This window comes from Crotalus tigris, unplaced genomic scaffold (assembly GCF_016545835.1).
Source record: "Crotalus tigris isolate CLP2741 ecotype Arizona unplaced genomic scaffold, ASM1654583v1 scf7180000024340.7048381, whole genome shotgun sequence".
NCBI classification, from domain to species: Eukaryota; Metazoa; Chordata; class Lepidosauria; order Squamata; family Viperidae; genus Crotalus; species Crotalus tigris.
The window spans coordinates 5338109-5362429 of NW_024100510.1; the positions used below are offsets into that span (position 1 = coordinate 5338109).

The 24321-nt window shown below is 37.2% G+C and overlaps 1 protein-coding gene across 8 annotated transcripts in view; it reads left to right on the forward strand.

The window, feature by feature from the left end:
* The window catches only part of SUPT3H (SPT3 homolog, SAGA and STAGA complex component), a 304630-nt gene that overhangs the window by 131860 nt on the left and 148449 nt on the right, over positions 1-24321 (forward strand). For all 8 annotated transcript variants that reach the window (XM_039326205.1, XM_039326202.1, XM_039326201.1 and 5 more), the window contains one exon: positions 12726-12810. In XM_039326205.1, coding sequence (XP_039182139.1) covers positions 12726-12810 — 85 coding nt within the window. The remainder of the gene's footprint in view (positions 1-12725; positions 12811-24321) is intronic.

A 24321-nucleotide genomic window follows, 5' to 3' on the forward strand; every position in this document is an offset into this window, starting at 1 on the left:
TTTCATTGCACTTAACTGCCAGATTCATCAAGCCACTATGAGGGTAAGCTGCCAGACAACCACGACACTCCAACATAAGATGGAAACGTTACGGATGTTGGAAGACCGTGATTATAATAAGGGATTAGTCCATAACTTATCCTTCAAAGTATTGACCCGAGAACAGATTGCCCTGCTCGAATGGGATATAGGACATAACTTGGCAGATGCATGACCATTGGATTTTATGGCAGCATTGGAACCTGCCATACAACAGATTGGGGTGGGGGATGAGATTAAAAATTCTGTTAGACAAAGGGTCATAGGCTTGTTAATGCATCACAAACGGTGCCAGATATTATCCAGGGAAAAAAAAGAGGCTTTAGAGCAACTTATAAAAGATCATACCACGTCATTCTACCAGCGGATAAAGGCAGGGCAACGGTGGTTATGGATAAAACACAATACACCGATAAAGCCCTGGCATTACTCAGTGACACAACGGCGTATAAAGCCGTTACCGGAGACCCTATGACCACGCTTAAAAATAGTTTAAACAAACTTTGGATAATTTTAAACGCCATAAAATAATGAATGAAAACATCTTGAGAAAAATACACCCAGGAGATTCGGCCATGGCTAGATTCTATGGCCTACCAAAATGGCCTACCATTTTGTCTCATTCAAAAGCACACCAACCTCAGAGTTAGCCAAGTGGCTGAGTGGTCACATCAGCCATATGGTAGATGGTAACCAAACCACAGTGAGATCAGCTGGTGAATTTCTAGAAAAAGTCAAGCCCCTAAAGGTGGAGGGGGATGAAGTGATGGTATCTTTTGACGTCACCTTACTCTTTACCTCCATCCCGCAGGACTTGGCAGTCACGACCTTAAGAGACTGCCTTAATGAAATGAGACAAGGACGACACCAGGATTCCCTATGTACTGACGACCTAGTGAAGTTAACAACATTATGTTTAAAAACGTATTTCACCTTCCAAGGGACCACATACGAGCAGGACAAAGGAACACCTATGGGATCTCCTATTTCAAGCATAGTGGCAGAAGCCATTCTGCAGCGTTTTGAAACCATAGTGATGACCCAGTCCCACCCTAAATTTTGGGTCCGGTATGTAGATGATACGTTGTAATTATTAAGAAACAACATAAGGCTGGAGGCGCTAAGCTCGGTGCATCCAGACATCTTCTTTACAGCAGAGGAAGAGAACCAGGGTACTCTAGCCTTTCTGAGTGTGTTGGTCCATCGCCAACCGGATGGGACTCTACCTACAAAAGTATATCGTAAACCGACCCATACTAACAGGACCCTCCATTATGGGAGCAACCATCCAGTGGCCCATAAAATCAGCTGTGTAAGAACATTGTTCAAATGGATCGATTCACATTGTAGTACAACTAGGACCAAAATTGAAGAAAAGAATCACCTCTTTCGAACCTGCAAGTACAATGGTTACCCTATTGGATTCATTAGGAAGTACAGCAAATCATACAGATCCTGCAAAAACTTGCAAGAAACTGACAGGACGACAACACAAAATGTGCGTATCTCCCTCCCATACATTAATGGGGTATCAGAGGCAACAGCCAGACTACTGGCCCTTTCAGTATAAAAGTGGCCCATAAACCAGATCAAATTTTACGATCTAAGATCATGCACCCGAAAGATCCACTCCCCAATGAAGAAAAATCTTCGATAATTTATAAGATCAAGTGTAAGGACTGTTCCTATAATTATGTTGGGAAGACCACAAAAAGGTTAAAAACTAGGGTGCATGAGCATCTTTAATAACAGAATAATCGGAGAAGCCATTGAGATAGAAAAACGCCCACACAGCATGAACAAACAAGATGATACCTCCCGCCTACCAGCCATTTGGAAACCCGCCCTTATTGACAAACGAGTCCCTAACACAAAGAATGACACCAGATCCACACTCACAAAAGCCACACAGGATGTCACATCTACGCAAAAAGCAAACCCAAACCCACACCGATGATGAGGCATGACCACAAACCAGAAGCCAGACCACAGCTGCATCATTAGGCACTTTAAACCCCTCCAATCCATACATGAAGCAAACTGATACCCACCATGAAGATGAGGCACAACCACGAACGCGAAGCCAAACAATACCAATGCAGCTCACCATCTCACATCCCCGTGCAACTTAAACTAACCTGAGCACAACAAAGCCCCCACCCAAACAGAACACTCCCCCAACCAATCAGAGCACAGCCAACCCCCCATCCAATCAGAGCATAGCCAACCCCCCATCCAATCAGAGCACAGCCAAGCTCCTAACCAATCAGAACACACCTCCATCCAATCAGAACACAGCCAAGCTCTCATCCAATCAGTTCATACCCCCACTGGCAGTTAAAAGGAAGAAACAGTTACGATCACACATTGCTCTTAGAAGCACGAAGCCGAAAACACCAGCCTGAAGATGACGAATGAGACTTCGTTGAAACGTCGCCAAGACACTTCCAATTTTACGCGGGAGAAAACCTGAATAACCAAAGACCTACATACAAACACCCGCGAAAACCTCAGAAAACACACACACACACACGCACACACACACACACACACATATATATATACTGCCTAACATGCACACAGCCCATGCTCGAATCTCAGAAGGGTAAGTGTGGGTGAAGAGAGTTAAGAAACTCGAAATAGCTATCCCATTCTCCCTTAATTCTTTGTTAGCAATCCAAATTTTATTATATATATATATATATATATATATATATATATATATATATATATATATATATATATAAAAAGATAAAAACGAGCACCAGGAGGTAAAACAATTAAATGTTTAATAAATAAATAACCGAGCTTTCGATGGCTATATTGCTGCCATCATCGTCAGGGTGTTAAAAGCCAGAGGGTGGGGGAGCTCGTTTATAAGCACAAACGTTGCTACATCTCGGGGGTTTCGATTGATATATCACTCATGTCAGAAGTATTTCTGAGTTCTAAATTGCAGCATTACTACTTTGCCGGCTCTAGGCTGGGAGGCGAGCATTCCATGTCACTACGCACTAGAGTAACTGTGTAACTTGATCCTGCCACTCCTGTGCTCTGTCTGATGTGTCACTCTCAGGGGGCATGCTTGCGTGCTTCTTGGCCATGCCCTTCCGTGTGGGATGCACAGCAGTTCGTTGCATCTCTCCTGTTGTTTGGCGCCCCAACTCTCCCTTCGGAGGAAATTCCAACTGCGATCTTCCGTGCGCGAGTTTCCACCGTACCTTGGGAACGCGTGATGTGTAATGGGGCGGTTGCGTCTGTAAACGCAATGCGAGACGGAGGGGGACGGAGGAAGCGAACGTCGTACTACTTGGGAACGCGTGATGGGACCAATGGGGCGGTTGCAGTCTGTAGGTCGGACGCAATATCGAGGAGAGGGAGGGGGAAGGGAAGGAGTGTTCGGGGCATCCAGGGCACTAGGGGGTGGGTTGCTGTTGTCAACGAATTCTTCATTCATCAGTGGGTGCGCGCAGGAATTGCTAATAGCCGGGGGCAACAGCAACCCACCCCCTAGTGCCCTGGATGCCCCGAACACTCCTTCCCTTCCCCCTCCCTCTCCTCGATATTGCGTCCGACCTACAGACTGCAACCGCCCCATTAAGGGTCCCATCACGCGTTCCCAAGTAGTACGGTGGAAACGTGAGGGCGCACGCGCGAAGATCGCAGTTGGAATTTCCTCCGAAGGGAGAGTTGAATCGGACGCCAAACTAACAGGAACGGAGATCGCAACGAACTGCTGTGCATCCCACGCACGGAAGGGCGGTGGGTTGGGGGCTATAGGGGAAGATGGGAGCATGCATGGGGTAGCATGCCCCCTGAGAGTGACACATCAGACACGGGGGAGGAAGATAGCCAGATCTGGGATTTCTTCGCAGGATCGGTCTGCAGTTACACATGTTACTCTAGTGCGTAGTGACATGGAATGCTCGCCTCCCAGCCTAGGAGCCGCACGCAACAGAGAAGTAATCAGCTGCAAGAACTTAGAACTCAGAAATACTTCTGACATGAGTGATGAAAGGATCAATCGACCGGGCCCCATAACGAGGTCTATGAGCCGCGTGCAGGCACGTTTGTGCTTATAAACGAGCTCCCCCACCCTCTGGCTTTTAACACCCTGACGATGAGGGCAGCAATATAGCCATCGAAAGCTAGGTTATTTATTTATTAAACATTTAATTGTTTTACCTCCTGGTGCTCGTTTTTATCTTTTGAATATGTATACACCCAGGAGACTACGTTCCTCAATTTTTATGTTAATTTTTAATATATATATATATATATATATATATATATATGACAGTTTCAGCAAAAAAAGTGTAAATTCATGTCCACATATCAGGCATTCAGATTTCAGACATAAAATAAAGATACAGGAAGGTGTGTTAAAGTTACAACGGTAATGGAAAAAGTGACTTATGGCTGTGTTTCACACTTCCAACACCTGCAGTGATTCATTTAACAACTGGGCCAAGAAAGGCTGTAAAATGGGGCAAAATTCACTTAACAATTGTCTTGCTTAGCAACAAATTTTGGGCTCAATTGTGATCATAGTCTAAGGGCTACCAGTACCTCTGAAAAAGATTTCCTCATTTGGTATTGACACGCAGTTTGCCTGGGGTTGTTTATTATTTACTGGATATTTTCAAGAAAGATTAGACAGAGATCTCAGCTTAAAGTTCCAGCATTGAACAGGGGTTGGACTATGTGTCTCCTTCCATCTTCACAGGGCTGGTGGATATTCTCTCTGTCACACACACTGTTGTACACTTTGACTTCCCTTCCTTTTCATTCTGCTTAGTCTTCCTGTATTTTTTCAGCATGGGATGATGTGCCTGGGACTGAGACAAATATGCTCCTTAATTTACAGAAACAATTAATCATAGTCCAGTTTACATCCTCTGGAAAGTCTATTGTCTCATTTCTTTCTTGATCCAGACTAAATTTTATTGTAGCAAATGGAACATATTAGATCCTACAGCAGAGCTGAATTATATTACATGTTTTCTTTTTTGTTAGTCAGAGGATTTATACAGTTCATTTACATAGTTATTTTGAGAATGAGTAACATGCTGTTTACTTCTTATTTGCACTGGTAGAAATCAGCATAAGTTTAGTTATTTTTTAATATGTACAAATCAACATGTTGTGATGATTCCAAGTTACTGTAGGATTTTACAAGGATAAAAAAAAGCTGAGAAATTATCAAAAGCAGAACAGGAATAACAGACTTCAATTATTTTTGTTTTTATTGGATTTTTTTTCACACAGTATCTCAGAGATAGAACTAATTATCTACTGAATCCCAAAAGCTGTAGAAAGGTTATATGCATTACAGAAAGTTTTAACAATATTTGCTTATTTTGGGGTTGGCATGTGATGTGAATCATTGTGGTTTGCAGATTGTTGTAAACCATGATTATGGTACACAATGACACTATTTATCTCTTTTCAATATATATATGATGTTCTACATACAAAAATAAAAAGTACACTTTGTTATTACAAAGCCAGGATTCTAGCATCTAACTTTTAGACACAAACTTACTGGTATTAATTTATTGGGAATTACAACCAATCATCTGAAGATCTACCCTTCATTTATATCATGTTAAAAACTAGATAGTCTTAGTTTTTCTGGATCCATATTTTTATTCCTTTTTGGAAAACAGAGTCAATATTCATCTATCTCAGATTTTTCTGGAAACCTTATAAAAAGTTTGTAAACGTATACACATAGAAACTGTATAATTTGTGATTGAAGTTGATATTTTTGTACCAATAACACTTCTACTGGTTATACCTTTAATTACTATTTCAAATAACTTTAAAATATGACTCTCATAGAACTACCATATTGACATTAAGGGAATTTCTATGAAAAATACAGAAATCAGACATTGATTAATTATTATCAGTTATGATTTTAATTACTATCAAGATATCATTTAAATGTTTTTAAGTGTATCAGGATCATGCTAATGATCTGGCTGATACCAGGATACTACTTTTATTTGCAGAAGAAACACAACTGATCAACAACTACATCTGAAGAAGTATGGACTGCACAAACAACCAAGAAGCAAAATAGATACATTGGGTGGGATGAAATGGTAGAAAAATATGCAATATAATTAAACAGATTAGGTTTCATTTATATATTAGTACATTTTATAGAAAATTAATAAGAATATTTTTCAATATACTGCATGAAGCATTAATGTGAGAAAACAATAGCAAAGAATCTTACAATATATGGTGTATTATGGTGTAAGCTATTGTGGGATTTGGACTGTTTCAGAAGAGATATTTGATGAAATGGACTATAATCTGTTAAAATGTATAGCCCAATGAATTAGTCATCATGGTACTATAAAAATACGATAAAAATATTTTAAAACAATTAAATAGATTAAATGCATAAAAAGTAGCTTTATCAGATTTAATTATATTTATGCAATAAACCAGAATCATTCATAAAGTATGTAGCAATATTTTTATTTTAGATTTCCCCACACAGCCCCCTGAAGCAAGCCACTTATTTCAACATACAATGGCCACCTCTGGTACCGGAAAACCACTTAAGCACTGTAGGAGGTTTATTTTCCCAAAGAAGGAAGAGCTGGTGGTGATGACAGAATTCTGGGAACAGGATCAAATCAGAGTTTAATTTTAGGAAAGTATATGTGATAGTGTTTTGGCACATATATGTTCTAGCCTCATATGTGATTTTATGGGAAAATGTGAAGATGCAAGTCCATTGAAGAAATACAAATTGTCATAGTAAAGGGGACAGGTAAGACTCTGAATATTGAGCGTTTTAATCACGTTGTTTATACTTCATAAAATCCCCAAGTTTCCTGGAAAATATTGCTTTTTTTTTCTCCATATCTTATTTTGGCTCAAATGGAGGAAGGGAGAATACTGCTGTGTCCATGAACAGGAGTTTGAATTTTAAGTGACCCTGCTGCCTCTTCTCAGCTTAAATAATGATGTTCAACTGGGACAATTTAAAACAAACAATCACCACATAAAATCAATCCACATTCAGTTAATATAATTTGCGAAAGGCATGTAAAATATGATGCAACTAGATAAGGAAGTCAAATTTAAAAAAAAGGAAAGGCAATGATTGGGCAACAAATGAAAAGGTGATGAGCACATATTAAAGATAAGGGACCTGATGTCAACATCCTATCAAGACTGCAGAAATAGTTTGAAATCCCACTCAACACAAACTATACCCTACTTTCTGGAATATATTTTGATGTTATGTCTGTAGGCTTTGAGAGAGGAAACTATTTTTCTTTAAAAGACTGCGTGTTAGACAGAAAAGATACTGTCCTGTTTTCATGTTAGAGAAAAGGTTCTACTATTTCCATCTTATATTGTTCACATATAAAAGGTTTTACCACAGGTTGTCTTTTTAACAGTTCCACTTTTTCTTTCATCCTGCTCTTCCCTGAAACCTTTAGCTTATTTTCTATATATTGTGATAAAGAAAAAACATAGATGGGGTGGAAAGGTATTATACATTAGAGTCTTGTTTGCAATAAAAATGGACAATAATCAGGAAAAAAAGAGGACATAATAAGTGGAGGGAGTGGGATGAGGGAGGGACAGTATATGAAAGAGAGAATTTTGTATTCTGCTTCCTTCCTGAGTAATGATGATGGTGATGATGATGATGATATTGCAATACCAGGTGATGCACAAATTGAAGATAAATAGCTAGAAAAAAAATGACAAAATATTGTGATTTGCAAATTGAAGTTGAGCGATTGTGGAGGAAGAAATCAATGGTTGTAACAATAGTAATAGGAGCCCTTACAGCAATACCCAAAGGGCTGCCTAGATGCATGGAAACTTATTAGACCTGAATATCCTGACTTTGCAAACCCCCCCCCCCAAAAAAAACCCCACCCACTCGAAATTGCCTATACACTCAGACATACCTAAATAGCCCTTAGGTCCTTGGTTAGAAATTGAACTGTTAAGTTTTTACCAGTCCCAGACTGTGAATTGAATTGAAGATTAAATCAATAACAACAACAACAACAACAACAATAATAATAATACATGCACTCTATACCAGCCATGGGCATTTTACAGCCTGGAGGCCACATCCAGCCCATGAGCTGGCTTGTGGCATTGGGGGCAGAGCATCAGCAACATCAACGATGAGGTGGTGATGGCAGAGGGCAGGGGAGGCTGGGGTGGCGGTGCAATGGGGGAAGGGTGGCAACAGCAGCATTGGGGCTGGGAGATCTGTAGCAGGGGGAGGTGAGGTTGGCCCTCCGCAACAGTCCCAGTTTGTCATGTGGCACCTTGGGAAAATTAATTGCCACCCTTCCTCTATACACAGATATATATATATATTGACGAATAGAGAATTTGAATGTACTACCAGAAAAAGAGCCTATTTTTATTTATAGTAGGGCTACCATATCTGTAAAAATCCAGATGGCCACTAGATGGCATGGTTTTACAATCAGATCTGAAATCCCCATGAAAATAGGTGGAAAGAATGGAGATTAAATTAACACCTTTGCTCTTTGCTATTTATTTTTTAAAATCTTGTTAGGATTGATTAACATATGCATAGAAGAACTAAAGGGCTAGAATTAGTTAACTGTTTACTTGGTTTACCCAGTAAACCCTGCTCCTTTGTAATGAATCTGGTGAGAAGGTGAGGAAAAAGGTAAGAATATGCATAGGGCCATTGATAAAACATTATTCTCATACTACATCATGTAACTCTTGGAAGTGCTAAAAAGCTGCATATTAGATTTCCTTACTGAGAACCAGCTTTACTGAATTCAGAGTATTTACTATATAGGGGTGACAAGAAATAGAGTTAAGACAAAGTTTAAATGAAAAGCTACTATGCAGTATAACCTTTTTACTAACACTACTAAACAATTCTCTCAGATGCTGCAATTCTAGATTTTACCTGGGAGTAACTTTCATTGAATTCAGTGGGATATTTTTTTTTTCAAAAAAAAAAACGAATGACATTCCTTCTGTGGAAAGTTGATCAACCACAAGTTTATTTCTTCTGGCCAATAAAGCACTTGCATTAGGAAGTATTATACCTTTCTTAAATTGGATAAATTATTGTTACAGAGGGTGGTTCACCACTGAACCTAGGGACCAGATGAGCCCATTAATTGCTGTATACCTAGTGAGTGAATTTGAGAAACTTACTCATTCGTTTATTTAACCATGGTTTATTGAATTAGCTCAGTAGATCTACATAGTTCACACAAGAAATAGTATAGACTAACCTATATGTGTACATTACCATAAGACATAAATTAGTCAGATAACATTTTTTATCAGTACATTCTACTCATTCATTCTTTCTTGTGTAGGATGTAAGGAGCTAATATTTTCCAGAGCAGCTTACTTTACAGAGTGCAACTAATATCTGGTTTCTTGGTATCTGAGCTACTAGATTCACAATAGATTTTGGGGGTGGGGTTGTCTTCGAGTCAGACTTAGGTAAGTCTCTAGGCTTTTTTGCAACTTTTTCACAAGTGGTTTTCCATGGCCTTTTTATTCCTGGGCTGAGAATAACTGATTTGGTCCAAGGTTGCCAAGTTGACTTTGTGCATAAGGTGGGAATACTAACCGTATCCTGGTTTCTAGCCTGGTCCTTTAATCAGTACAGCAAATTGGCTCTCTATAGTTTAGTATAGATCCATTCATTATTAAAAATCTATTCATTATTATTGCCCCAATTACCTACAACTAACTACATAGGAAAATTTGTATTTTAAAAATTCTTTATTAGGTCAAGCCCTTTTTATGCAAATAGATGATTTCTTCCTGGTTTTTTGTTTGCTTCTCCTCTTTCTGTTTCAATCAGGTTGCTTCTGTAGAGCCATAAGTATCTGAAGAAATTTTTCTGGAAGCAGGTTGAGTTGCATAGTAGAAAGGCATTGTGCTTTGCATGTGAAACACTGGTTGTTGCATTGCTGTGCATTTCCCTTGGTTGTTTTTTGTGAATTAGTATCATTTTCCAAGACAAAAACACACAACATTATTGATTTTAGTAGATTACAATCTTTATACCTTTTTAAAAGAATACATGAGAAAATACTGATTTCTGAGCAGCTGCATGCCATATTGCCTATGAATCAAGGTTTGCTGTGGTGGCACAGTGGTTAGAATGCAGTAGTGCAGGCTACTTCTGCTGACTTCCGACTACCAGCAGTTTGGCAGTTCAGTTCTCATTGGCTAAAGGTTGACTCAGCCTTCCATCTTTCCGAGGTCAGTAAAATGAGGACCCAGATTGTTGGGGGCAGTAGGCTGACCCTGTAAACCACTTAGAGAGGGCTGTAAAGCACTGTGAAGTGGTATATAAGTCTAAATGCTATTGCTATTTGCTCAAAGACAGAGAAAGACATAGATAGTAAGCACAAGGAAAATATGCTGCTTTCCTGAATATTCACTTAAAAAATATACATATATACCACATATACTCAAAAACCTGAGGATAATTATCTGGGTTGTCACATTTAACAGGATTGCAAATTCAGAATGTAATTACTTTATTTTTTGTTTGTGCCTTCCTCCACCATGAGATCTGTACTCCTTTTTACATCATATAGTCTATCTAAGCATTCAGGTTTTCTTCAGTAATAAGTATAATTTCTATACGAAAGCAGATTTGTATTCACATTCTCAACTATCACACTTCCAATATCACCACAGCAATTCTTATATGGTTACCTATAAATATATTAAAGAATAAATGGCACAAAGTAGATCCTTGTGTTACTCCTTGTTCAACCTTGAACTTTTCATTAACCATTCCATTTGTTCTTGCTCATAGTCTACTAATATTACACTGATTGCGTTTAGCAACCAACCTTCAACTACGTACTCATGCATAACATTCCACAATTTAATAAACAATTTATAATACGCATAATAGGCATACGTACAATAAACATAATTTATCATGAATTCTTTTTAAATCAACAAAGGAATAATAATTTTTCTTTTACATTTGTGTACTTCTTAATGAATTGCTGAAGAGCAAAACTCTGGGTTGCTAGCCCCTTCGCTATAGCTCCCAAATTTTGCTCATGGTTATTCTTCATTTTCCCCCCATTAAAATTATTTCTCTTAAAAATTCACACTGGGCAAAAATGTTTTGTTGTGGAATAATGTCTAGAAATTAGCTCATTAGTACAATAATATGAGAGTACTGAAAAAAATGTAAAAATCCAATACTTTCAGAAAATGTTTTATTTTTCATATTGCATCACTGGTAAATATTTTCCTTTGTTTCTCTATTAGATGTATCTGGAAACTTTTTGGAACTCAAAAGATACTAACATAAATATTTTGATTAACTATATATCAAATTTGTATTTTAATAGATAATGTATACAACTACATTTGTATACAAAAGAAAATAATAAAATGCCCACCAAATAGAATGAGTAGATAACTAAAAAAGAATAGGAATTTCCTAACTCGTTCATTTAATTTCCAACTATGATATTGGATTCTTGATGGTGAGTCGAAATCTTCTTTTTTGTTGCTGGTGTTGAGGCTCAGCTACAATAATTGTCAGTTCCAGTGTTTGTTTATACAATCCCATTATCCTTTCTAGAGAAGCTTTTGATGGTGGCTTGTTGTCTGCATGATCCTCATTGGCTAGGGCTTTTAAAGTGTTATTCTGCTATGACTTCTGGTCAAACCTTTAAAATTTATTTGTTTAATTAGGCCTCATTTTCGTTTTAAAAAGCGGTTTCAAGTCAGGTGGGAGATGATTACTTTATTAAATTCATTGTTTCTGCTTCTATGTATGTATTATATATTGGTTAACAACATAGAGAGGATGGGATCACAGATAAGCTTGGGCATCCAGCAACTAAAAGCCAAGAAGGAAAAACACAGTCGTCACGATGAAGGATCAGTAGGCAAAACCAATAGTAGTTGGGAAGATGAATCCGCCACCCGTTTATCAGCTTTATATCTTACAGAGGGTATTTTGCCCAGTGGTGGGATTCAAATGTATGAACAACCAGTTCTCTGTGTGGATGCCGCTTCCAGAAGTCCTTTCTGGGCCTGGGCAACAAAAAATTAGCTACCAGTTCTGCCAAAGTGATGCGAACTGGCTGAATCCCACTGATTTTGCCCCTTTTATAGGTAAAATTGGTATAGATAAAGGTTATAAATATAAAATATTTCCAAACCGCTTCTGAAGCTACCACAGTTTATTCTTTGCCATAAGATATTGTGATGACTACTATTTTTGATGGAGATTAGATAAATGTATGGACTATAGGACTAAGCAATTTTCTGAGTACCCTAAATCCTGCTAGAACTACCAGGCTTACATTAATGGCATGTTTTATGAAGCTGATAGAAACTTTTGAATTTTAGAGATGGAGGAATTTTTGGTGGATACAGCTATTAATTATTCACTGAAATGTGGAGACAGCTTAATTGCTCCTAAGCATAGAATTCTTAAAATCCTGATTTATGCCCAGGCTAAAGGCCATTAAGGCCATGAGTTTAGGTTTAACATATATTTTTTTTCTTCTCAATCTATTTGCATCGTATGGTCTAATTCTTCTTTTACTATTTAACACTATATATTTCTTTTTCTCTCTCTTTCTACATTTATCTTTTATAAAATTTGCTAATTACAGTAAATTGTCTTTTAGGTTTTCCTTAGGAGATGCTCGCAGGCCCCTACATGAATCAGCAATATTGGTTGAAGACATTGTCCACACTCAACTGATTAATTTGGTAAGGTTTTTGTTGCTGTTGTTGTTGTTGAGGTTGAACAAGTGAAAACAGAAGATCAACAGTTTTAGTGAAATATCTGTATCTGATAAAGTGAGACCAGTGTAATGATATATAGCCCATTTTATGAATATCACTAACCAGTTAGGATAGGCAATCTCCATTTGCTACATTTCGGAACCCAGAAGTAAAGCTATCAGATATTACCCATTCCTGATGCCATGAGTGTGCAATACCTTTGCCTTGTTGTATTACGAAGTCTATACAACAACTGAGGAAAAAAAACTGAACCCAATATATATCTTCTTTCGGTGTTCTGAGGGAATTAAAGTATACAGAAAATGATGAGTGGATATATTTTTATTTAATAAAAAATAAAATTATGTCATGTTTGCATGCTCCAAATTTGAACATTGAAGACACACTGTGGAATGCATTTTTAAATATGGCTGCCATTATAGTTTGGTATGAAATCTATATTTAGCCTTAGATAATATTTTAAGTACTATAAAACAGTATTTTAAAAGTATTTTGCAGTTTTGTGAACTGCTTATAAATACTAATAAAGTTAAATATTTTTATTTATAAATGAATAATATGAGTTGTAATTGTGTGTTGCTCCTAGATTTGTTTAAAATGACCCATGTACTAAATTCATTATCAGAAATTAGCTGTCAGTTAACATGTGGCAAATACTGCTTAACTACTTTTAGAAAATTATTTGCTAATGTCACTTCTTGCCAGTAGGGCATCATAAAAAGTCCTTGTTTTATGTGATTATTTTAAAAAATAATTTTCTAAAATAATTTTCTAATATTTGGTTAGGAATTGGATCTTCAGTCTTAATAAACACCTGTCTTAGTCCAATAGTACAGAAGTCTGGAAGCACAGAAATTGAATAAAAAGCCATATTTTTCTTTGACAGAATATCAGAACATTAGGAATTGGAGTGGTGTGGTGGCGTAAAGGTAAAGACCATCACCTCCCACTTGGAAGGTTGAGAGTTCAGTCCTAGGCACTGGCAGATGGTTCTCTATCAGGGCTTAAAGAGAAAATATCTGCTGCGAACTTTGTGTAGGTGTCAGGAAAGGCATCTGGCCAGTAAACGCTTAGCTCCATTCAGTTGCCCCGACTCCACACCGAATAAAGGGATTAAAGGGTCATAAAAAGAAAGAAAAAAAAAACAGAGCATTAGGAAGTAGCATTAATTGTTATGTTACTATTTAACATAATAATGCAAGAAATAAGAATTTTATAAAAATGTGTGCTCTATAGCTAACAATAACTTTTAAAAATTTCAAATATCTTTAAATGTTCCTTTTAATGGAACATTAGTACAGATGGGAAATTTTTTTACCTAGTTATCTCCTGTCTTAGAAGGCATGGTCAAAATAGAATATAAATTCTGTTTAATACCAAATACATTTTATTGTTTAGTTGTATTATGAACCACACATATTTTATTAAATTATAACTTTACATGTTTTACTTTCTCTTTGTTCCTTGATTTATCACTGTTTAGATATGAGTGAACACTTGATACTTGCAAATGCATTTTTTTCTGTATTGCCACAAGAGATTAGTCAACAAGAAAATTTAGCTGATACTGCTTTTTCCTGAAGATAGCAGTTTACAATTTATAGCAGCTAACTAAAAAACCTCATTCCTTTCCATCTCCAAAATCAACAATTTCAAATTTGTTTGATAAGCTAAATCTTTGATAGGTAGATATTGTCCCTGATTCCAGATTGCATGAGGAAACTTTGTAGATTGGATACTCCCATCTCTGTGTCCCAAATATGAGTTCCAGAGAACTGAGAGATCTTCTGAAACAGACAGAGAGATGAATTGCTTAGTTTTCTAATAAAATAAATCTTTAAAAAAAAATTCTGGGTTTTATTTTTGAGACAGCTACTCTTACTTTCTTGTTGCAAATTTATTATAGATCAGGATTTGCACTTTGTAGCGACAGCTGTAGAAAACACTGGCTTTGCTCTTCTTTTGTCCAGTTAAGGCAGGGAAGAATCCTGGAATTTTATTTGAATACAAGCAAAATCAGTCTTATATGCTTTGTGTGTGCAAAACAACCTTTGACCCTTTCCCTCAAATTTAACTGTGAGTTTTAAGGGATTATGACCCTGAGTTTGAAAACTGCATATCAGATCATATCCATCCATCCATCCATCCATCCATCCATCCATCCATAAGGACTACTACTTCCTGATGCTGTGATAAAGTTGCATACAAATTCTCATCAAAGAACTGAAATTTGCTGGGCCTGAGAATGATTTAATGGGATAAAACAGGTGCATTATGCCTTGCAGAAACTGCATTTGTTTTGCTCTTTGTTTTGCTGGTAAATACAAACAATTATCCGGAGGGGGGGGGGAAAGGGGGAGGTGTTATGGAATGCCAAGTGCTCATTCTGACCTGTGCAGGAGAACAGAAATACTATAGGAGAATAAAACCATAATAAAAATAAAATTTAGAAGTTGCAGGTTATTTTAAAACTCAGTCACAAGTTTCTTGGATTTTCATAGCCCAAGCAGCAAGAGAGAGAACAGTCTTTCCTTTCTTGAATCTAAAGGTCATCACTGAATGTTTAAAATTCAAAGTGTTACCTATTTTTATGCATTGCTTTAAATTTATATTTTATTCTACAAAATAAAAATGACAATTTTTAAAAATTCTGCTAAGTTGTGGCTAACTTATGAAAGCAGTTTCAAGAGAAGGTGTGTATGTGAATAAGTGATGATGACTGTGAAATAAAAAGTTGGATACTAATGCTGATTTAGTAGCAATTCCGCATAAAACAACTATTTTTAAAAACTTGCCAATTTTAGTCTAAGCTAAAATTCTGCCAGACTACAATCCTTGTGCTAAGAAATCAGTTATATTTAAAGTAACATCAACATTTCTATTTTTTCAATAAATGATAATTCCACATGGACCATTTTGCATAGTCAAGGGTATTCCAACCACATATGCCCGTACCAGTCCCGTGTCAGTCCAGATAAATTAATCTGATCAGTAGCAATTACACGTTCCAAATTACCAACTGCAATACTCAAATCCGATGCCAGTTATTAAGGAACTTTTATAGAGTTACAGTTGGAATGGTCAGCTGCCATCTGAATATATCTTTGACAAGTATTGATGGAATAAATTAATGCCTAATGTTATAAGGTATTTTGATATATTTTAACAACCACTTCAGTGGCATTTAATAGAGAGAAATCATTGCGGCTTCTAATACTTATCTGATTTCAAGTGAACCTGATGGTTTGGGAATCAGTTTTCTAAGGAAGGTTGGCTTGTTAACAGTATTATGCAGTTACAAGTAAATGTGGTTACAGCTGGTTCTGGTTTTTTAGCTTATCCACCTGATTGGAAGCAACAGGGTTTTTTTCCCCTCATTTCTTACACTGACACCTAGTGTTCACTCTTTCCGTGCATTCTAATACTTAGCCCAATTTACTCATCTACTTAGAAGTAAACCAATGCAAACAGATATTTGGAAATGTAATCCATTTCATGCTATTAATGAGTTGCTGACAAGACAATACCTTCCTTAAAACATTTCTATCACAAATAATCAGAACAATTTGCTATTCTACAATGCATTCCTGTTAGCAATAAGTATAAGAGTTTTTATGCAGATATAAAAAAATGGTATAATCGGAGTTCCTGGAGGTTAGGCAAGAAGAAGTAAACACATTACTATCTATCAATGTGTAATTTTATTAAGAATTTTGTTCATAATATAAATTTTAATGCAAACTAAACTTACAGAAAGAAAAGAAAATAGAAGTAAAAAGTGCAAAGAAATAGAAAAAGAGAAGTGACTTTAAACATTCATCTCAACAAGTATAAAAAATTTAGTGATCTTCACTCTCTCTAAAGTTAGTTAGAAAAACGAAACATTTCCAGTTCTGCAGAAGTTTGCTGAGGGAAGGCTTTCTTGAAACCTTTCAAGGACATTCTAGCAGGTGTGTAGAAGATAGCAGACTGTTCTCATAAACAAAGAGAATTTGTTTACATGAGCTACGCGGACATCTGGGGGGTTTGGCTGGGAATGTCATTGTTATATGCTATGGTTAGATGCCTTGGGATTTTAGAATTAGTTTTCCTTTGTCTATACCACAGGTCGGCAACCTGCGGCTCCGGAGCTGCATGCGGCTCTTTGAGCCTTCTCCTGTGGCTCCCAGCCTCCTCTGTCATTTGCAGAGAGAGAGAGACAGAGACAAGAGAGAGGCACTTGCGCTTCCCTGCTTCTCTCTCTCTCTCTCTGTGTGTGTGTCTGTGTATGTTTGTGTGTGTGTGTGTGTAAAAGAGTGGACTCATGGTGTTCTCTGACAAGTTGAAAAGCTTTTTGGGCAGGGCTCCTCCCTTTGCTGCGTTTCTGCAGGAAGCAGGAAGGGCAGGAGAGAGCTAGCTAGCCCAGCTATGCTGACTCAGGAATTCTAGGAGTTGAAGTCCATGAGTCATAAAAGAGCCGAGGTTGCCTACCCTTGAGCTTGTTGGAGAACAGCTTGAAGCCAGCTTGCCAGGTGAGCAGAAGATTGGAGGGGGGGGGGAAAGAAAGAGAGAAAGAGAGAGAGAAAGGAAAGAGAGAGAGAGAGAGAGAGAGTGGGGGAAGAGGACTGGCAGACCAAGGGCAGAAAGAGAGAGAGGGAGAGGAAGAAAGAGACAGAGAGAGACCCTTTTTTTTTCAAAAAAGTTTTTATTTTCCAATTATCAATTACGTAAACAAAAAAGAAGAAATTTCACATTTAACAAGATAAAGTAAATACACCTAGATGTCGCCTGCCCACCCCCCCCGAAACTGCATCCGCCCTCTCTTGTACTCTCCCTTACTTCCCTCCTCCTTCTCCCTCCCCTCACCTCTCTCTCCCTTCCCCCTCTCCTCTCACCATCCTACTTCCTCCCAAGCCTTTCTCCTCCTCTCTCTCTCCCCTCCCCCTGTCCTCTCACCATCCTACTTCCTCCCTAACCTTTCTCCTCCTCTCTCATCCCTCTTCGGATACAGTACCGGGGAAATGCCCAAGCAACATCTCTCTCATAAGTTATCCCATTATCTTACTTTAATCCTATCATCTAACCTACCTACCCCCCCACCCCAACCCCCCTCCCTCCCAGTCCCAAAAAACCCACCCACCCCAACCTCCCCTCCCCCCCACTTCCCAGAGCTTGGCACAGGGTTTTCAAACATATTAAACAAAATCTACTTAACTTTAACTAATGCAAACTAAATCTAACTAAACCTATCCAACTATACAAATAAGAAAATCAATAAGTTACTTTAACTCAAATACAAAACAAATTTAAACAAATTAAAGAAAATCAACTATCAAAATCAAATAATGCCAAATTTAAAACAAAAATTATTCATAATCAAGACAATACTTTTAATGATATCTACTCTAATCAAAGTTTACACATTTTTTTTTCAAACATATTAAACAAAATCTACTTAACTTTAACTAATGCAAACTAAATCTAACTAAACTTATCCAACTATACAAATAACAAAATCAATACATTACTTCAACTCAAATACAAAACAAATTTAAACAAATTAAAGAAAATCAATTATCAAAATCAAATAATGCCAAATTTAAAACAAAAATTGTTCATAATCAAAATAATACTTTTAATCATCTCTACTCTAATCAAAGTTTACCCATTAAATCCCATATTTATTTTAACTTTAATACAAACTAAATCACAATAAGTAAAATGGAAATTATTCATCATCCAAACAATACTTTTAATCATATCTACTCTAATCATAATTTACCCATTAAATCCCATATTTGTTCTTCATATAATTTATCCACCTTCTCCACACCGAGATGTGTATTTCTTTTAAACAATATAAACTTAGCTCTTAACTCTTTCCCCCCCAGACCCAAATGAATGTAATACCCTTTTCTCCCAAATCAAAACCTTATAACATTCTTATCCACTTTTAATATATCATAAATACTCTCAAATATTAAATCACCAGATTAAAACCTATCAACTATTCTCTCGAACAGAAATCATAGTAGATACTCTCAGATATTAAATCCCTAGATTAAAGCCTATCAAGTCTTCTCCCAGGCAAAAGTCATAAATAACAAAAATTTAACAAAACTCCTTATAACAAGCCAGCTGATATTCCAACTTCTCCTTCTATTATCTGTTACTTAGAAGATGACGAAAAACCTTCTGCTGTTCCATTATTTTACTTCTAAAAACTGCACGAGTCATGCCCAATTTCTTTGATAAATCTTCTGTTGAAGAGGACTGCTGCAAAGGTACAACCTCCATATCTTCTTCAATCAGCTGCTCTTCTGGCTTTTCTTCCACCTTTATCTTACTTCTAAAAGGTCCACAAGTACTCAATTTCATTAATGAATCTTCTGTCAAAAAAGATTGTTGCAAAGGTTTAACCTGCGAATCTTCTATCAGTTGCTGTTCCAACTTTTCTTCTAATACCTCAGTTCTAAAAGCTGCGCGAGTCATGCCCAATTTCTTTGATGAATCTTCTGTTAAGGAGGACTGGTGCAAAGGTTCAACCTGCATATTTTTTCCAGTCAGCTGCTCTTCCAGCTTTTCTTCCACCTTTATTTTACTTCTAAAAGCTCCGCAAGTACTCAGTTTTATTAATGAATCTTCTGTCAAGAGAGATTGTTGCAAAGGTTTAACCTGCATATCTTCTATCAATTGCTCTTCCAACTTTTCTTCTAATATCTCAGCTGTAGGTAATAAAGAGCCCGCCTTCAAAACAGAAGTATAAAAATCCTTCGCTTTCAAAATTGTATCAAGTCTGTAGCGTGTCCCTGCATAATTCACCACCATTCCAGCCGGTATCTCCCATCTGAAACGAATCTGTCGCCTCTTAAGCTCATCAGCCAAAAAAGCAAAATGCTTTCTTACTTTAAGAATTCTTGAAGGTAGTTCTTTCAGAAGTATAACATCCTGGGCTGCAATTTGAAATCTCTGCTTGTAAAAGGCTTGTAAAATTTTATTACGAAGTGATCTACTAAAAAAATAAATAACCACATCTCGTGGCAGATTCCTCTGTCTTGCAACCCTTGAATTAACCCTAAAAACTTTTTCTGTCTCTCTCAATATTTCTTCAGGCTCGGATTCCAAAATAAGAGCTATATTCTTTACAACCACTTGTCTCAAATCTTCTTGATTATTTTCCTGCATTCCTCTTATTCTTAAAGCAAACTCCATACTTCTGTATTGTAACATAGTAATTTCATCCTGAATTATTTCCACCTTATTTTCTATTTTATCTTCCAATTTTTCAGAATTTTCTACAGCAACATCAATATGCTGATCCAAATGATCTATGTGATCAGCAAACTTCTGAAGCACAGACGCTATATCTTCTCTCAATTTCCTAAATTTATTTTCAATAATTTCACTTATCTCTTTTTCAATCCGTCGTACACTATTTTCCAAAGCATCCTGTAAGTCTTTAGGTAAAACTGCTGGTAAAGCTGAGAAAAGTGGTGGAAATTTAGACTCAACTTGCTGAGCTGTCTGCATTACCGAAGAGGAGATTGAGGCTTTAGAAACAAAAGCTCCAAAATGCTTTGAAGCCATCTTGGGAAAAAAAAAAACTCTTAAAATCTTATAAAACCTTTAACAAAGAGAGAGAGAGAAAAAAGAAGACAAAAGGAGGGAAAAAAACAAAAACAAAAGCCCCCTGTGTAAGTAAAAAAGAAGAAGAAGAAGAAAAAAAAGCTGTTACATTGTTTCAAATTAAAGTTCCGGTCCTTTCACTCTTAAAAACAACACCTCAGCGCCATTTTTCACCCCTCTCAAATAAGAAAAGAGAGAAGATGAAATCTTTTCCAGAGTTAAAGTCTCAAAATAATCACAGATATAATCTCCCTGGTCAGCTCTGTCTGCTTTAAATTTTACTCACAAGTTCATTTTGAAAGCAGATGTGTAAGCAGCGTCTAGCTTTGCCCCCCCAAAAAAATTAGAGCAAAGGCATCCTGGAATGTGGAGAACGCCTCAGACTCCGTGGGAGCTCTCACCCTCGACCTCCAAAGAAAAAAAAACTTTGGGGTCTCTCGGGGAGCCCTGCCACTATCCGAGGGAAACTCATCTCCTCCCCTTCGCCCAGGGAGAGAGATTCCAAGCCGCGAGACGGCTGTTGCTCGCTGTCTCAGCTGGCTTTGACACATTCCAGGGCGGACGGCTGAAAACAGCTGCCATCGCCGCCGCCGTCACAGGAAGCAATCAGAGAGAGAGACCCTTTTGACATCTAAAATGAAGATAACACTGCATATATCCTTTTTTACCTTTATGATACACACACACACATTTTAAAGGTAAAAAAGGATATATGCAGTGTTATCTTCATTTTAGATATCAAAAGGGTTTTGCGACTCCCAGGGTTTTGTTTTCGGTGGGAAACAGATCCAAGTGGCTCTTTGAGTGTTTTGGGTTGCCTACCCCTGGTCTATACCATGCCATGTATTCAATAAACCAGTACATTTTTCAGAAATGAAAGTAATCCTGGACTTTATTCGGATATTCGAGCTGGAGGTTGAAATCTTCTGCATTTCTTCTTTGTCCCATTACATCAAGCTCTTCAAGGTTTTAACAAGTCTCTTTTATAAATCCAATAGGAAAAAGTTATTCAGGTCATTTTCCAGGTTTGTCATTTATATTTCCTTTCTAAATTTTAAAAGCTCAGCTAGGGTTTTTTTTTTTTTTTTTTTTTTTTTTAGGTCCAATGAAATTTCCTTCAATAACTCATTTTTTGCCATGTCAGTTGTAAGTCTACTTTCAATACCATCTCTAACTTGTTAGATATTTTTTTTCTAAATCTGACATTTCTTCAATATCATCTTTTGGACATAGGAAAGCTCAAGGGGAAAAAAAGCTGTGTGGAGGGAAAAATTCTGAAATGGTTTAAGTTGAGGGATGCAACTGAAAGCATAAAATACAGTAGAATGTTTTCTTTTCAAACTTTTTTTTAAAGGAATATTTATTTTTAACTATTGTATTCTACTCACAAAGAGAAAGTAGGTATGACATGGGTTTTGTGAAACTTAGATTTGCCTTTTAGTGGGAAGTGTTGAAGTATAGGTATGAGAACAACAGACAATAGCCAGTGATTCTCATCTCTGGAATGGAGTGCAGAGCAGTGACTTTCCTGAAATTTTGGCAGATTGTATTCTTAGTATAAATAAAAGTATTCTCAAAGAAATTCTGAGCAAATTCTTCTTTAGGGTTTATTTGTAATTATCTGTAACTAACCAGGATTTGATTTATTTATTTGCAGTTGTATCTACTTCTATCCTTCTGTCTCTCAGAAGGAGAGAACAAATCCTGGCAGCTTCCTAACAATCTTCTTTTTTTTTAAAAAAAAAAACATTAACTCCACATATAGGAAATTATCAGAACACTATAAGGAAGACTGGATATTTATTTTCTAAGAATAGATACTAGCAACAGTATACATGGGTCACCATGTCACTTAAGAGTCCATAAAGTGTTCTCTGAGTTCATGAACTTTCTTTTTTCAGGGATGATTTAATCCTGTGTGTTCTTGTACAAGTAATCTTATTCATTGCCTACTATGACCATCATCTAATTAAAAACCTAGCTTAGTTCTTATCTAGTTTATAGGCAGTGATATAGAAACAAAGGCACTTTCCTAGTACGCATTGGTTGTGGACTTATTTGATTAAATGATGTCTTAATTTAAGAAATGAGCCAGCTTTTTTTCTTGCTGTGAGTGCCTATGCCTTTTGCAATACTGTGGCTTTGGGGCAGACTGTTCCCATATTGGTAGCCATTCTTCCCCTTCCCTCTCCGTCAAGTTCAAATGAATCATTCAGTTTCTAAACATGTCCAGTCTAGTGTGTTGGTCCTCAATTGAAGAGAAATGAAAAAAAAAACTTTTATGCAGTTTATCCCTACTTCTATTGGCTGGGCTGCTATGCACATGGAAAGAATTGCAAGAATCTGCAAATATCCCAGATTAACCTGGATTTTAAAGTAACATTCTTGTACATTGTTTAAGATTTATTTTCCTCTCTTTCTACTCCTACTCTAGCTTTTATAGTATCATGCATTCATGGTTAAAAATATTGGGGAAAGCACATTTTCTAATGATTTCATAAGCAATGTAGGAATGATGCATGTTTCTTTAATTTAATGAATATACCCTCCAGGAAATATCACATCAAGATGGTGGAAATATTCTCAGTAGTTTTAATGACTCTATACTAGAGTCATGCTGGCAAAAGTGTGCCAGGTCACAAATAAGGTCAAACTAAAAATAATGCATAGGAATAATGAAACTAAGAATAATGCACAACACAGGTTGGGGTCAGCTGCTGTGAGGGAAGCCTATATGAGAGACTGCCAGCCCAATCATGAAAAATACAGGGGCAGAACATATGTAATGAACCCTGTGAGTTAAAGATTTTTGATTGGCAGGGGCCCAGGAAGAGGGCCTTCTTTGCCATTGCAAAGTAGTAAGACCAACAGGACCAACCTTTTCTTTTGAATCTCAATAGGGATAAAAATGACAAAATCTTAACTCATTTCATTTGGTTAAACCCTAACTTATTTTAGAAAAAAAAAATCAAGCTTGATAAGCTAAGATGCACATCTTTGAAAATGTGGTTTGCATTGCATGCTGTTCTGTTAAAGAATGAAAAGTCAAGCTAATATTTGCCTGCAAAGATCTTGATGTGAAACTTCTTCTAAGGAACTCCTCCAAGTTTCATCAAGCAGAGGGACTAAGCATCAAGGTCTATGCCAAGGTGCTTATTTCACAGTATATTCTTTATGCATGATGTTCAGTTCCCATCTGGGCAGCTTGTATATAGCTAATGCAAAGGGAGCCCCTTGTAATCCAAATGGCAAGACTTTGAATTGATAGCACCCCACAGTTAAATGCAGTCTTCCATTCGTCCCCTTCCTTGATTCTCACGCGATAGTAAGCTTCCCTTTCTAGTTTAGAAAAAATTTTCCCTTTCGATAGGTGTGACAGCATGTCTTTCATGAGGGGCAGCGGGTATAGGTTGCTTTCACTGATTAGGGCCCTATAATCCACGCATATAAAGAGCCATCCTTCTTCTCTCTAAAAAGGACCGGGGCAGCCACTTTAGGCTTAGCTGGTTCAATGAAACCTCTCTCCAGGTTTTTTTTTATAAATCTTTCCAATGGAGTATAAAGTCCCCAGGCTTGAATGGTACAGTCTGTGGGTCGGTGGGGGGGAAGCTCATTCGCCCTCTCCTCACTGAAGACTTCAGCAAGGTCCCTATATTCCTCTGGTATTTCTGTTAATCTTTTTTCCTCTCCTATGGATGCTTTTTCTATTCTTGATTCTGGTAGCCTCTCTTGGGGTTTTAAGTCCATAGGGTCCCCCTTCGGGAATTTGATTTCTGTCGTCCTCCAATTTACCCAGGGGTTCCATTTTTTCAACCATTCCATCCCTAGAATCATTGGGCATTCCATACCTGGGGTCACACAAACGTTAAG